This window comes from Saccostrea cucullata, unplaced genomic scaffold (genome assembly GCF_032062105.1).
Source record: "Saccostrea cucullata isolate Sc308-1 unplaced genomic scaffold, CSIRO_AGI_Scuc_v1 ctg9167, whole genome shotgun sequence".
NCBI lineage: Eukaryota > Metazoa > Mollusca > Bivalvia > Ostreida > Ostreidae > Saccostrea > Saccostrea cuccullata.
Genome location: NW_026926105.1, coordinates 9,505 through 26,720, shown reverse-complemented (window position 1 = coordinate 26,720; position 17,216 = coordinate 9,505). Strand labels below are relative to the sequence as shown.

General features: G+C 34.3%; 1 protein-coding gene and 1 long non-coding RNA gene across 2 annotated transcripts; one reads left to right on the top strand and one right to left on the bottom strand.

Annotated features, from left to right (window-relative positions):
- The first annotated feature begins 4,226 nt into the window (after nucleotides 1-4,226).
- LOC134270789 (zinc finger CW-type PWWP domain protein 2 homolog) lies at nucleotides 4,227-16,825 on the top strand. The gene is made up of 7 exons (XM_062753035.1): nucleotides 4,227-4,332; nucleotides 4,443-4,576; nucleotides 12,868-12,993; nucleotides 13,745-13,937; nucleotides 15,489-15,714; nucleotides 16,361-16,549; nucleotides 16,716-16,825. Exons 1-7 carry the CDS (start codon nucleotides 4,252-4,254, stop codon nucleotides 16,823-16,825), a joined length of 1,059 nt encoding a protein of 352 aa, XP_062609019.1. The 5' UTR covers nucleotides 4,227-4,251.
- LOC134270790 (uncharacterized) lies at nucleotides 9,566-10,994 on the bottom strand. The gene is made up of 2 exons (XR_009992889.1): nucleotides 10,324-10,994; nucleotides 9,566-9,879 (listed from the first exon to the last, which is right to left on the bottom strand). It is a non-coding gene; the product is annotated as an uncharacterized LOC134270790 (long non-coding RNA).
- Nucleotides 16,826-17,216: the final 391 nt, after the last annotated feature.

Sequence of the window (17,216 nt, the reverse complement as noted above, 5' to 3'; positions counted from 1 at the left end):
AATGATAAGAAGACCATCAGTGTGTATATTCCATGTAAGCTTCAGTTTTTTGGGCCAGTGGTTCTTGAGCAGAAGATTTTTCAAGATTTTTCCTATATATTTCAATGTAAAACTTGATTCCCTATAGTGGCCCCACTCTACCCAGGGGGTCATGATTTGAACAATCATAGAATCTACACTACCCCAGGATGCTTCCACATAAGTTTCAGTTTTTCTGGCCCAGTGGTTCTTCAGAAGAGTTTTTGTTGACCCCAACCTATTTTTGTCTTTTCTTGAATATTTCCCCTTGCAAGGATATTGGCCCTTAATTTTAACAATTTGAACTTACCTTCACCCAAGTTTGCTTTGTTTTAGATGCTTAGTTACAGATGGATGTACAGACGGACAATGGGTGATCAGAAAAGCTCACTTGAGCTTTAAGCTAAGGTGAGCTAAAAATATGTTACTAAAAATAATTCATATGGTGTAAATTTATCACATTAAGCATTGTTAGACATAGTAATGCAAATTTTTATATAATTCACATAAACAATTTATAGAAATCATGTTTTGATAAACACTAATGTTTTTGAGAACAAAATAATGAATAGACGTCAATCATTATTATAATTACATCCAAGAACCTCTTGTTATTTTCAAAGTTTACTTACATTATTGTCAACATGTCTACGTTAAAATTTTGCTCATTAGTTGAACGAAAATAAAATAAACCACTTTTCATGTTCTTACAACATATGAACATGTGTTCATTACCATGATTACTGATCTTAAACAAGAATAAAATTTAAACATGTGTTTAATACTGAAATATTCAAAAATTGAAAAATTCATAATTATCCATTATCCAATATCATTAATTCTTACAAATCATAAAAATATCCCCTTCTAATAATCCATTACCTTGTTAATTAAACAGGCACACACGTATAAGTTATCGAATCATGCACGTCATTTATTGAAGCTAATTGAGCGCGCATTAAAGGGTGTCAAAGTCTGTAAAAAACTAGTCCTACCCAATAGATGTGTCAACAGAGTGCATTTAAATTAGCTTATCTGGAAGACGTCAAGCGAAAAAAGACAAAGGGTACACCACTATCGCATAGCCACACTGACAGGAATCAATGAGATCATCAAAACAAGATTGGGAGTTTTTGGCTTTTTTTGGCGTCCCAGCTTTTGCATGAAGTCAGGAGGAAAATAATCCAATCAATGACCAAGGTTGAGACATGTGAAAACTCACGGATTTTAGCAAGAAAATACGGTGACTATAATGAAGTCTGTTCCTATCGCAGCATCATAATTATTGAAAATAATGCGGCAAGTCCAATGGCTAAATTTCCTTTCAATATTCTGGCAATGAAAAGCCGATATGTTACGTAATATTCTCCATGGTGAAAACACAAAATCAGATGAAATATTTGATCCCTCTTTATTTTAAGCAAACAAACCTGCCTGAAAAGGTTTACATTAACTCTAATTTAAATTTTTTTTCATAGCATCTGAAATGTTATGTCACATCAAACAGGTAATTTCTGGACATCATAAAAAACCATTTAACATTTGATTAAGGCTTTCATTTATAGACACGATCTGGACTACACCTTTCAGTTTAGTAAAGCTTATGTCTATTCCTAGTCTGAAACCAAATAATAAAGTCTCTATATATTCTTCTCCAGACCTTGTACAGTAAAGTTGTGTCATTTTGTATATTAAGTCATGACCCTAATTTATTTTGCGTTTTTTAAATTAAAGACAACTTAAAAACTTCATATGCCAATGACGTTCACTGTTGATGTATTTAATAGAATATGTTTATGTTTGGTTAAAGCCCCAACCATATTGAATAGGTATATTTTTCTAAAGGTGCATATTAATTTGTGGGCAACTGAAAATGTTGATGTGGACCAAAGAATTTACAAAAATTAGTAGTCAACCTGGTCATAGCATAGACTTTCAAGTAAGATTTAAACCCTTGAATAAATCCTTATCTTCAGGATAATAATTCAATCATATGTTTCCATTAAAGTGTACTTCACAATTAATGCCCATGATGCCAGATCATCAGCATTTGAGGATTTGAATCACATTTTTGAGTGTGTGTTTCAAAATACGATTGTGAATCTTAGGCTAAAAAAGAACCTACATGTATCTACTCTTGTTTCTATTTAACAGATTCACATCTTTTAACCTGCTGACCTGACCTAAATAATTTTATTGTGAACTTACCTTAACCTACATAATTTTGTTGTGAACTTACCTTAACCTACATAATTTTGTTGTGAACTTACCTTAACCTACGTAATTTTGTTGTGAACTTACCTTAACCTACGTAATTTTGTTGAAATGAAAATGCCTCATATTAACATGATTTAATGCAAAAATTAGAAATTTTTATGAACAGCCGCTATACAACCCACTCAGAGTAATGTATGCGATTTTAAAAAAGTGGCACTTATATAAAGATCATGTATATTGCATCTCCCAGCCTCAAACTACGGTCTCGACGTAAAAAGAAATTCCCCGAAAATATCAAATAACTGTGATTTAATGGATTACGCCAGGTAAATTGTAGAAAACTTCCTTATTGAAATTAGCACTGTTTAGACTTCATTTTGGCAACACAACTTATAATTACATACGAAATCATATGATGTCAGTCAGTCTATACGTCCCAAATGTAAATAAGGTGGATTGTAGTCCGAAATATCTGACGTTTTCCAGGCCTTTTCTACGATTTTGATATTTTACATGCCAGGAAAACGTCAGAACTGGCACCATTACGAAAACTGGAAATTTCGCTGTTTCCAAACGGAGTTCATTTTTTATACTTGCAAACCTAACTAAATGGCGAAATCAGAATTTATCAATAGCACAGTGCCTCTAGTACTCACCAATATCAATGAAAAGAAAATATCATTCCATATTTCGTTCCAATACTTGCAAGATTTTAAAATGCACGAAATGAAGAAAAATCTCGACAGTCTTGTAAAATGTTTTCATCAGAATGTATATTTAAATGAACCATAAAAATGATATCGGTAAGTACTAAAATTATTGTACTATTGATAACATGTGACTCTGAAATTTAATTTGATTCACAAGTATCTAAAATCAAGTCGATAACGCCGCCTCCGGTTGGAGGCGGCGATTTCCCAGTTTACATAATGTCGCCAGTTCTGACGTTTTCCTGGCATGTAAAATATCAAAATCATAAAAAAGCCTGGAAAACGTCAGATATTTCGGACTAAGTGCATTGAAGATTTGAGGCCAGTCTATATTAAAACTGAATAAGTATCTGCCCTTACAGTGGCACCTTATTTATGATTTGTTGATCAAGCATGAAAACATAGTTCAAAGCAAATGTTGACAATGTACAGACCAATATATGACAGTGAAGAAAACAATCTCAGTGTAAGAAATGTTTCTTGTAACACGGCTTATAATGTTGTATATGTTTTTCCACTTTTGTACAGTCACAAAAATTACTTCATAAGATTATAAGAATATAAATATGCAACGGATATTAAAACATACCATTATTTACAAGAGAAATGAAGTATCTGTTAATTATCTCAGTTAGTGATTTACCAGATGAAAACGTCTGACTAATTAGTGATTTAATAAGCGAGGAAGGAGAAGTTACTTTCTAATTGGCATTGATGGTTGTAGAAGTGGTCTGTTTTGGTACTTACACGTGCGTGACACACTTGTTCAAGGCACAGGTCAAACGATGTCAACTAAATCAAAACAACCACCTGCTGAAAATCGAGATAATGGCGATTGTTTGTTTAATCACTTGGGCGCTTTGAAGGAATTACTTTCTTCTCCTTTCTTTACAAACGCACTGCCGATCCTCAATTTTTTTGAAATATAATCTCCAAACAAAAAATACAATATTTATTTTGGAGAAGTAAGAACCATTCTTCATGTTTTTTGATAATGAATTTTATCAGATGATTGCAAAAATAAATAACACTCATTCTTATGTGATTTCAAATAAGATTTGAAGGTTACAAAATTTTTGATTAGTTTTTGAGAGTAACTGATGAAGAAAAGCGTCTGCTTTCTCGGGAAAGTTTTTTGAACAAATACCGGTAAAGCAGGTATATTTTTGTATCTATAATATGCATATATTTGGTATTTTATAGACCCAGTGACAGAACTTTATCAGAACTTATGATATTTTAGAATTCAGTGTTCTAATGTAGGCCTAACTGCAAATTTTATCAGAACGTGTTTTAGGCTAGAAAGATGAACTCATCCGTTTCCTCTTCTCCGACATCGCAGCGGACAGCTTTGCAGGAAGTTGATATGTTAGAAAGAATCCGCCAGGTATTTTTGCTACGTAAAATAAAATCTTAACTGTTTAACTTAAGGCAATAAAATGAAAATTTAACGGATTTATCACAATGAATTTATATATCAAATTTTCTTTATTTAAGGTGAAAAACTTCACCTGGATTCAGTGTGACAATGTAAACTGCCAGAAGTGGAGAAAAATCCCTTCAACGGAGGGAGAAAGCTTAGAAGACATAGAATGGTTCTGTCATATGAACTCTGACCCAAAATACAATAGGTAAGGTCATATGTCAGCATTGACACAGAGTGGTTCACCGTTTTGTCAGATGAACTATTAGCAGAGATCTGTAGCGTTATGGTGTTATATATTAGTCCTTGTCCATAATGCTACAGATTCCATAATGCAAAAAAGGTGCAGTTTACCGCGCAATATTTTTTGCGCACTTTTGGGGAGGATTTCTTCCCTTTCCAACATCGGTCAATTAACTACCTTTCACTCCCAACCCTTTATCATGAGTTTATAGTCATCTCTACAAGTGATAAACTGACGCTTGATTAAAATTATTTGTTAGATTGCTGAAAATTCACTTCAGTTGAGTTTAATGCTTGTAGAGACAACTGTAAATGAATGGGAGGTGGATAAAATATACATATTGGCTACAGAGTGTGTCTAGAATTAGGGAGTGAAAGATAGTTGATTGACCGATGCTGGAAAGTGGAGAAATTCCCCTCAAAAGTGTGCAAAAAAATATTGCGCCGTAAACTGCACTTTTTTAGCTCACCTGAGCCGAAGGCTCAAGTGAGCTTTTCTGATCACATTTTTTCCGTCGTCCGTCTGTCCGTCTGTCCATCCTTCCGTCTGTAAACTTTTCACATTTTTGACTTCTTCTCAAGAACCAATGGACCAAATTTAACCAAACTTGATACAAAGCATCCTTAGGTGAGGGGGAGTTTAAATTGTTAAAATGAGTGGCCAAGTCCCCTTCCAAGGGGAGATAATCAAGAAAATACTAAAATAGGGTGGGGTCATTCAAAAATCTTCTTCTCAAGAACCACTGGGCCAAGAAAGCTGAAACTTACGTGGAAACATCCTTGGGTAGTTTAGATATTAAATTGTTAAAATCATGACCCCCGGGGGTAGGGTGGGGCCACAATAGGGAATCCAAGTTTTACAGAGAAATATATAGAACAAATCTTTAAAAATCTTCTTCTCAAGAACCACTGGGCCAGGAAAGCTGAACGTTATGTGGAAGCATTCTTGGGTAGTGTAGATTCTTAAGTATTAAAATCATGTAAGGGGAGGGGGCAGGGGCAGAGTTTCCGAAAACTATCGGTCCTACCGGCAAAACCGATAGAAAATCGAAATGTCCGATGAAATTCGCTACAGTACCGGTCCGTGTGACCGATTGTGGTGAGGGCTTGTCCTGATTAATTTATGGGTCTATGACAGGTGGCCGAAAGACAGCTCACCGAACGACAACTCGCCGGCACTTTTTTCACCGACACTATAAAACCCGCCGACATGACAAGTCACCGAACGAAGGGTCATGGACAGACACATCATCGACCGAATATATAAAACATCGGAATTTAACAAATATTTAGAGAAAATCGTGTATGTGAATAAACGTTTTTATTCATTTTCAAATCTTTTCCTTATTAAATCAAATACTTCAAACAATATTGCCAACCTATGACCTTGCTTGGATTCACGAGAAGCAATCTGTATGCGCTAGACCAACAATGATGGATGTACAAAAAAGACAAAGAAAAACATGTTTTTAAATAAATCTTTGATTATGTTTATTATATCTGAATACTTAACACGACATCTATTCATCTAACAATTATCATAAAAACATTGTCCGTGAATTTCTACTCACCGACACTATTGTCGGTGAATTGTCTATTCGGCGAATTTCACTTTTGTCGGTGACCTGTCTTTCGGTGAGTTGTCTGGCACCGTAATTTATTGTACTCTTATCTATTGCAATATCTTCATAAATGAAAATTTTCAATGCAGCAAGCTCCTATTCTTTGTAAATACATGTATCCAAAATCTTACCCATTTTGTACTTCTACTTGACTTATTTACTTCCAAAAACGATCGTTTTTTCCTATTCTGAATTTCCTCCCATACCAAACCATTCTCACAATTTGCTCATGAGCAGCTCACGTGAGGACTAACCAGATTTCCTCACCTGAGTTGCTCACGTGAGTCTCATGTGCAATTTAACATGCAAATTAGGTGAAATGCTCACGTGAGCAGGGTTCTGCACATTAGCATTTTTTGCTCACGTGAGGAATCATTTTGCTCACCTAGAATATTGCTCACATGAGTCTCATGAGGCTCATGAGACTCATGTGCAACAATTGCTCACTTGGAACAAGCAACAATAGAACAAAATTCAGATTACAAACATATAATTATGTAATTCTAAAATGTGATTCATTAATTACATTCTAAATACTCTTGAGCAACATGTACATGTAAATAGATGCATGCATAATTATGTTCAGTGAACTTCATCTTTTTAAACTTAAAATGACATAGAAATTTAAACTGAATTATTATAATTATGTACAGTACACATCAATCAAGGTATTATTATCCAATAGTTCCATTTCCAGTAGATTAACATAGAACATTCAATGTAAATGCCCAGTCAATTAACATTTTTGACTGCACTAGTACTAGATGGTTTTAAGTTGTCTTGGAGGCTAAGTAGATGTTTCTGCCTTTGCTGAATTTATGAGTGGCAGTCATACTTGGGTTTAAAATAATAATCCAGTGGTCATAAGAATCATAATCAATTCATCCTGTTCCATTCTTTTTCCTTGCATTTCCTTTTTTTTCCTTTAAATGAGTGCCAACATCAGAACTCCGTCATGTATGCAAGAACAGCTAGGGTACGTGATTAATCTGCAGATCCTTTGATTCCAACTTTTATCTGCAAAAAATTTAAAGTTATAATAAGTTAGTATGTTTTCAAGGTTCTGTTGGTCATGAAAAGCCAGTCAATAGAAAAATCATTATGCATCAATATTTTATTAGCAACTTAAATACTTGTAATTCATAGAATTCCACACTGAGGCAGTCAATTGTACACTCTGACCTAATCTGTTCTTACCATAATTATAGTTCTTAATTCAACTGTAATTCCTGATAACATTCTGCATTAAATACATCAAACTTAAATACACTGATAATTAACATATAAACATTTTTTTTAATTAGTAATATCTGAAATGAGAGGGGGGATAATAAATTTCAAAGCACTTACCCTACTCTCAGATCAGCATATCTTTGAAATTTTCCTTCATTGTGGCTGCACCATGGTATATCTAATTGATCTTTAATCATTTCCTCATCCATGGACATACTGGATACATTTGTAACATTTAAAGATTGGCATCTAGTTCAATATGGTGATGACATGTAATTCCAAAAGCATATTTCAGTTCTTCACTGTATTAATCCATATACTTTCAATGTCCCTCACAAACATTTTGTATTGAAATTTTGAACTGGTCTTAGAAGGCGCACAAATCCTAACTGGCTCTCCTCATTGGATACTGCCCCACCTTAAGTAACAGTGGGGGACACAACAGGTTGTTTAAGTAGAGGAAAGCATTTTCAGATTGATGGAAGATGAAGATTAGAAGCTCAAGAAATTAAGATATTCCTGCCTGGTCCCCAATCATTTGCGATGCTATCATCAGGAAGTGTTAACACTTAACACATGGTCAATTTGTAATAAAGGCTTGGGAAAGCTTGGACCACATAGAGTGTCAGAGTATTGTATTTCCTCACGTGAGCCTCAGGTGAGGAATTGAGACTTGTAAATCTTTGGTTTTGGTTCTACTTGTAATACTGAATTTTGACTATGTCCAATTTCCTCACCTCTTGCTCACCTCTTGCTCATGTGAGAAAACTGAACTTAGAAAAATCACTACCAATGCTATATCTTAAATTAGGCTCTTCTTAGGTGAGCAAATTGAATAGACTTTTGCTCATGAGCATTGAGGTGAGCATAATTTTGCACATGTGCATTTTGGTTAGTATTTTCCTCCCTAACAGAGACTAACAATCTGCACATGAGCAAAATCCAATTCTACCTAATTAACATACAATTCTTACTTGATTCTCATGTGAGTCTCATGAGCTGCTCATGAGCATTTGTTAGAATGTTTGGTACGGGCTCCATTCCTCTGTTATTGGTAAACACATGCGGTATATAGGTCATGAAGTACAATGCCCCTGAGAAAATGTAAAGATGATTTTTAAAATTTCTTTTCATTTTGAATTTCTATCATAACTGCTATTTATATATATGATTCAATTTTACAAGTGAGAATTATATATATAAACTTTAAATTTTAAAAAGAATTCTAGAAACCTTGAGAAGTCTTCTTTTTCAAGAATTAACCTTTTTTATAATTAGTTGTTTCTTTCCCCCAACATTTACTTGGGGCTAGTGACTTTATTGCTGCCACAATCCTGTGTGAGCTGGTGCCATGCTTGAATTAATTATGGCTGCATAACCCTGGTATCACAATCAGTGTTTGTGAGACACAAATATTTTTACATATTCAATGCAATTTTCTTTGAATTACATCTGACATAAAATATACACTGTATATTTTAAAATTTATTCGGACTGATAGAATATGCTTCGGACTGGTAGAACACATTAAGTCATCAGTCCGAATGACTGATAGAAATATTTGGTTTTCGGAAACTCTGCAGGGGGGCACGATAGGTATAGCAAGAGGGGAAATTTGCTAAAGATCTGCTTCACCCAAGTTACTCAGGTGAGCGATGTGGCCCATGGGCCTCTTGTTTGCATTACAGGATCTGTAGCATTATGGTAAAAGACAAGTACATGTATATAGAACCATAATGGTACAGATCTGCAGCTAATGAACTATATGACCCAGAATACAATAGGACAAGGTGAGCTCATACATGAAGATTAATAGAAATATAGTGCCACCCTTATCAAAATGAAATCCATTTAGATACCATTTAAAATCCATTTCTTTTCTGACCATTTAAAGACCATTCAGAAGCCATTTTATTTCATCAAATCTTTCAAGAATTCTCAACAGAAGTGATGACCATTTAAAAACCATTTTTCATTTTATCTCCATTCAAACTCCATTCAAACCCCATTCAAACTCCATTTTTTTGGGCCCTGTAACATGCAAATTAACCATTCCAAAACCATTTATGCAAATGAGATAAAAAATGGAAAATAAATGGTTTTTGTTTTAGCCATTTAATATCCATTTTTAACACATTTTATTTATAATTGAAAAATGGAAAATTTAGCTGGGTCCTTAATTAATCCATATGCAAGAATAAACACTTTAAAAATCCATTTTCTTAGTTGCTGTAGAGTCAGTCACAAATCAGAGGTCACTTGCTTAATTTTTTCACATATATGCATGGTTTTGAATCCTAGAATGTTTTTGTCCTTATTTGATCTGAATTGTGGTTGTCTCCATCTTTAAAATATATATTTTGAATCCCATGTCCATTTTGGTGCTCCATCATGTCCATATGGAAGCAGTACTCTAAAATTTAAAGGAAATGAAAAAATATTATTATTTTAAAAAATTTACAATTGAAGTTTAATCAATAAGAATTTACAAAAGTATAAATCCAAGTTCCCTAAGTCTGACCCAGTTGAAACAAAATAAATTTACTGCTGCATTCTTACGAAGTGTTGGTGATCTGTTTTACATCTTTTAGTTTATAACTTTAGGTAGTACAGAGCCTATTGAATACCTTTCGGTATCCACGCGTGAGAATCTTCCGCAATTTGAACCTCAGGGTGTTGGTCTCCAGTTTTTATTGTTTTGTATTTCCAGTTTAAACAAGATTAATCGGTTTATAGATTATTGCATCAGCATGTTTAATGAGCATTCTTTTATATGTGTTTTTTTTGGAAAAAGAACATTTTTCTGTAACTGTGCATGACATTAATAAAAATATGTACATATTAATTTTATACGTACCACTCAAAAAGAATAATAAGGTCCTTTCTGTGTATGGTAAATGTGCTGCATTTCTTCTGCCTATACTTCCCAAATGTTGGGAACATGAAAAAACTGTCACATAATTATCATCCTCCAAGAAGTTAGTAATTCTTTTTTCTGCTTTCACCATCAATGTACAGTTTTGTCAGCATCAAAATTCACTAAAAACCTAAATACTCCTTGAAGAATAACTTCAGCCATGTAAAGTCACTACCAGCTAGGTCAAAGTGCTCTTGTCCAATATTCAAACTTACTAGAAAAGGCGGTCACTACAGAGCATGGAAGGAAATCTGATATCCAGTGCCCTATTATAAAAACCTGGCACATGGCATCAATTAACCACCAACAAATCTATCTAAAGCTTACCATTTTTTTCAATTCTCCATTTCTCAGAAAATAAATGGGAGAAAAATGGTCCACTCAAGCAAGTTGGATCACCAAACTAGCATTTCTTTTCCATTTACTCAAATAAATGGAAAGAAAATGCTGCATGTTGATCATTTAAAAAGCATTTTCTAACAGAAATGGTTTTTAAATGGTTCTGAAAAAATGGTTTTGGAAAATTGAAAGATAGAGAAATGTAGGAAAAATGGTTTTGAAATGAAAAATGGCAAAAAAAATGCTGAATGAATGGAGATAAAATGGAAAAATGCCATTTCTTTTTGCTATGGGCACTGTCATCTGAACTTTGACGGAGAATACAACAGGTATGTGAGCTAGGTCCAGAGCTGTGGAATTTGTCTGAGTTGGATTAAAATGAAAGAATGGTGACCATGGTGAAAGATTTTGCGAGAGATCGAGCTGGATAGAAAATGCATGAGTATGAAACTGTTATGATGTTACAATTGAATACACTTATAAACTTGCAGTTTCCCAAACGGAAAAGATTTTTAACAAACTACTATTAAACCATCAACAAACTACCAACAAACTATATTTTTGTGGTTTGTTAAAGTAGTTTGATAGTATAGCATTTAATGAAACACAAACAAACCACTGTTTCTAAAAATAGCTGCAGTGGTTTGTTAGTCTTTCATTTCTACTGATTGTGATTTCTTTATAGTTTGTTAGACTTGGTATCTTGCAACAGTGTTTTATTAGTATAGCATTTGCATCTAACCACATGGGAAATTACTTTACAGACATGTTTAGGGTTGAATTATCTAGAATTGTTGAAGTTTCCAAGAACAGCTTAATCTTTACATCCGGTGTTAGCCTATTTGCGCCAAATTTTCAAACCACCAAGCAGGTTAGAAACAAAGGAAATGGTGAAGGGACATTCAAATTGTTAGTATCATTCTATAAGATTCCTGACTGGAAAAAGCAGCAATTAACACTATTAAAAGATGGATCTGGATACAGAAGAGGTATTTAATGCATGTCATGAAGTTCCTTTTTACCTAAAAAAGGCTGGAATAACCCTCTGTGGATGTGGATGTGTATGGTTTTTACTAGCTTAGGGTTTTTCTTTATTTTCAGATTGACCTATAATTCCATTACTAGTTTAGATCAGCTATGCATTGGATTATTGGAAGTATACTTGAAAATAAGACGAAAAAGATGTCTTTCAAAGTTGCAATAATGCCAGAAAAAAGGAAATATTGCAGAATTTTCCATGCCAGATGAAGCAGGGAATATTTAAATGTCAGCTTGAAGAACATTTTTTGGTGAAAATACTATGAAGATGTGCACAACATGAGGGAGAATATGTGATAAGTACATGGACATTGACTTGGAATTGCATCTCCTAAACAAAAGTGAACATGTTGGAATGTTGCACTTGCATTGGCTAAACTTGTGAATCCTGGAATTTAAAATACTCGGAAACAGGACTTGTTGAATATTTCAAAATATGACTGTTTTAGGTGTTTTCAAAGACTTGTGGATTTGTAAAGGAAAATTCAAATCTAGTGTTTTGCTGATGGATCTGTTACCAGTGATTTGTTAGTAGTTTGTTAGAGTGGTTTGATAGTAGTTTGTTAGAGTGGTTTGATAGTAGTTTGTTAGAATGGTTTGATAGTAGTTTGTTAGAGTGGTTTGATAGTAGTTTGTTAGAGTGGTTTGACAGTAGTTTGTTAAGAGTGGTTTGATAGTAGTTTGTTAGAGTATAGTTTGTTAGCTCATTTGCATGTGATTTGCTATACTATTAAACTACTTTCAAACCATAGTGGTTTGTTAGTAATTTGTTATAGTAGTTTGTTTGCCCTTTTTTTCCGTATGGGTTGTGTTTTTTATCAGTTTTTTAATGGATGTTTCATGTAAACACATTTGTTACAGGCTTAGTTAAAGCTGAACACAATTCATAAAAGGAATGTTTCCACCATATTTGATCGAATTCTCTCTATATCTGCAGACCCCTATATAAAGGGCAGGACTTCAGTCACTGTTCAGGGTATAATCACTTGACACTGATTGAAGAATTCTGTTATATTAACCCCCCCCCCCCCCCTTCATTCCTCACTACAATTTCATGATTAATTATAAAATAATGTGGATCAGTCAAAACAATCTTGATCTTTTTAGCTGTGAAGCTGTAGAAGAAGATTACACAGCCTATGACAGACTGGCTAAGAAGTTAGGCTTTAAGTACATCATGTCCTGCCTGTCAGTGGGCACTCTGGTCTGGGCCAAGACCTCAGGATACTGTAGGTACATATAACATTTATACGTGTATATGTTTTACCAAATCTTTAGATTAGGCCAGCTCTTAGGGTCTGGTGCTTGACTATGTTTTTAAAGTATCCAGGTCTTGAGCACCAACTGATGCAGAGATTCAGACATCCAATTTAACAAATTCTAACTGTGTTGTCTGTGTAGTCTGATTTAAACATGATTAATTTAAATTTCCAGATTATGTGGAAATGTACACTATGAGCATAGTTTAATTCTAACTACAAACGTTATAAAGGTATATATAATACATTATATACATATAATTATCATTAGGTTAAATCACTGTCTAGACAACTTAACATAGGTCTTTATAATACATATCTAAAATTATCTAGACAGTGATTTAACCTGATGATAATTTTTTTCTCTAAGTCAGTGCAGCTCAAGAGAGTTTAAAATTGATTTTCAGTAATCTAAGACCATCTTTTAAAAATTGTTTGGTTACTTTCTTTTGACTTGCTGGCTAAAAGACCCAACTCAAAATGCTTAACCTCCAGAAATTAGCATTTATTTTTATTAATAGCACACAGAATTGATGTTGAATTTTCAGGGAAAACAATCAATCATATGTCACTTTCCTATCAAAGCAATTTTTCTTCCTGGGTTGAGAAAGGGCAAAAAAAAAGAGCATTTGAAGATTAAGATTTAACCTGAATTTTTTAAAGGTAATGGCTTATTAAAGCTATCATTGCAAATGATGCTGAGTATAAATTTATCTTTTATTAAGGTGGCCTGCTATCATTACAAACGATCCTGAGTATGACTTTCACTATGAAGTGGACAGGGATGGGGACCCCTTTAGATATCATGTAGAGTACCTGGGGGGAGTTCACTGTCATGCCTGGATACCAGCAAACAAAGTCACACTGTATGGTCATAAGGAAGAAATTCAACAGGAACAGGGAACCAGTCTCGTCAAGGTGAGAGAGAGAAAGAGGGGGGCAGTCCGTACGAAAGTTGGAGGCGGAATAGGCACGGCTTGGGCAGGGCTAAGACACAGAATCCGCACAGGTTTTTAAAAAGCCGCAAGGGTTCTGCATGTCCAAGACATGGACACGGCTTCCGTGTCTGAATGTTAGGAATCTTCACTCACAGAAACAGTGTGGAGACACGGAATCCGTGTCCCAGGGAGACGGTTTTTAACTCAGGCGGGTTTTGCTTCAAACTATTTATTTATATCTTACGGCTTTTTACTGAGCATGCTCAATCATAACTTCCTTAAATTATTTGAATATTAAATTGGAGGGATTCATGGTCATGAGCTAAGTCAATGTGTCTTTTTGCTCTATTTAAAGGATATTTAACTAATAGATGTCAGTTGGAATTGTATTTATGTCAGTCTGGGATAATTTCTTCACTTTTGAAGTAAATGCAGTAAGTGTAATCTTATTGTTTATCATATCATTGTATTTAATTAATTAATTTCTGTTTTTAATAAAATGATATTTAATTAACCTCTAAATCTATGTGGTTCACCATGCATATACCCCTTCAAATGGTTACGTATAATCCCCTAAATGCTCCAGGCATATTACCTGTACAGCTGTGTCAGTCTGCGATCAAGCGTGAAGTGATTTCCTGTGGCTAATTAACAGTTTTTTTAACACCTCGGCAAACAAAGATACTAATCTGTGTGCATTGAATAAACAAGATGTTCATATCCGATTTATAAAACACAAATCGGAAATTTTAGGATGAATTTGAATTTCAGATCTTTCTTGTTGAGACAAACATGCTTAATTAATATTGGGTCAAAAAATTGGGATGATCGATTTTGCGGGTGAAAACAATGACACGCCGCGGGTCATTATGAGTGGGGGGTGAGAGGTCAATTTTGCGGGTGTGACCCACCGAATGCGGGTCACTTGGCAGGTCTGGTACAGGAGAGGTTTGAAGTTTTGATTACTGTATATTGGCAAATAATCACGATGGTTTTAATTTCGCTATGTTCGCGATTTATCATTTTTCCATGAAATTAAACCTATAGTGAATGCTATTACATGTACTAGTTTTTTAAAACGTTTAAATGCTTATACAAAATTTGAATTAGTTTCTTGCAGCGTGAATTTAAAACCATCGCAAATGTTAATTTTTGAGATATCATGAAATTTTAACACTGTGGAATTAAAACAACTTACAGTAAAGGGCCTAAAATTTGTCTGATTGGATCCCAATTTACAAAAACGATGCATCAAAATATTAAGCTTTAAAGTTTGCGTATTTTAAAAGGAAAAATCTGGATTTCAATTTCATCTTTGATGTATCTTTCTTCTGAAAAATTCCCACAAGAGACATATAAAACTATGAATCATTTTGAATTGTTTAATTACCAAAAGCCCATAGAAAGCTGTTTTGAAGATCATGAATGCATGAGAGGATGTTTAAATTAATTCAGAGTCCCTATTATTAGAAAAAGTAATTGCAGACAAATCAAGTTACAATTGCAGGCAAGGGACTTTTCTTCTTTTAAGAACATGAAGAATGTGAGAAAAAACAAGAAAAAGAGAAAGAGGTTGAGGCTGGCTATGCATACAAAATGCTCCAAGCTGGAGAACTACAGAAAGAGCTCTGTGACGGAGGCCATACAGGAGGCCGATCTACTGATTCCCCTCACCTCAGAGGAGAGGATAAACACTGCATGCAAATTCAAGGGAAGTAATCAGAAACAAAGGATTTGGAAGAATCAATCAGATGGTGGTAAGCATCTTAAACCTTAGGACTTTTTTAAAAATATATTTCCACTTGTTTTGACTGTTTACTCCAGTTTCCATCCACGGTAAGTGCTTGTTTATTAATTGATGTGTAACTTTTTTATTATTTTATGACGGGAGGGGCACACATTTGCCTTACCCTATTTAGGTAAGCTGTTGGTGTTAGGCACTTTTAAGAGTTGTTGTTTTTTTAAGCACATTGACATATACTTAAAAAAAAGCAACACACATTTGCAATTTTCTAGTTTCGCCTAATACCTGTATTAAAATCATATAACTTACTGGTAATTAAGCTTAGTGCTTTATGGATGTCATTCCAGTTGAGGAGTTTTTATACTGTCAGATATTCTATGGCAGCTCACATATAGGGTTGTTTGGAACCATTTAAAAGTAAATGATTTAACAAGATTAGGAGTAAAATTAACAGATACAAATGCTGTCCCAATGCTGTGTGGGATATAATGCTATAATACAAAAAATAAAACTCAACGTTTGCAACAAAAAAAACTTGGTTATGCATTGAAGATTTTAAACAAGGCTTATTTTGATCAGTAGTTCTTTGATTTGTCTGTCCAAAGAGTCTGACAACCAGAGTGCTATAGTTCTGCAGGTAAGCAATGTTTTGATTCCAGCTGATGATGATAATAGTAAATCTGCTCTGGGGTTGAAGAATCAGTTATATTATTGTGAGAGTAAGCGGAAAAGGAAACAAGAGCAAACCTATGAAAGAAAACACAGGAGACTTCAAGCTCTTTCTCAGAGCCAGAGTCATGACAAGGGATCAAGAGGAGAAGATTCAAAGGATCCATGCTTGAAAGGGGGTAATTGAATCCAAATTAAAACAAAAATTGTGATGAACATTGTTATAGGGTTTAAAATCAAAGGAGAGATCTGTTTTACAAACTTTTATCATTTTACTCAATTCTTCCTTACACTTTACTTGCAAATTCAAAGAATCACAAAGTTCTGTCTTTGTAATTTTCACAGAATTCCAAAGAGAAAACTCCAATTCAGATAAAACAGCCACCCATTTTCCATTGAGAACAGATGTAAATACTATTCAATCACCAAGTTGTAGTGAGTATCTTCATTTTTAGCTCACCTGAGCCAAAGGCTCAAGTGAGCTTTTCTGATCACAATTTGTCCGTTGTCTGTCGTCGTCGTTGTCGTCATCGTCGTTGTAAACTTTTCACATTTTCGACTTCTTCTCAAGAACCGCTGGGCCAATTTCAACCAAACTTGCCACAGAGCATCCTTGGGTGAAGGGGATTCAAGTTTGTTCAAATGAAGGGCCATGCCCTCATTCAAGGGGAGATAATTGGGAATTAATGAGAATTTTATGGTATGTTTTAAAAATCTTCTCAAGAACCACTGAGCCAGGAAAGATGAAACTTTTGGGGAAACATCCTCAGGTAGTGTAGATTCAAATTTGTTCAAATCATGACCCCCGGAGGTAGGGCGGGGCCACAATGGCCGACCAAAGTTTTA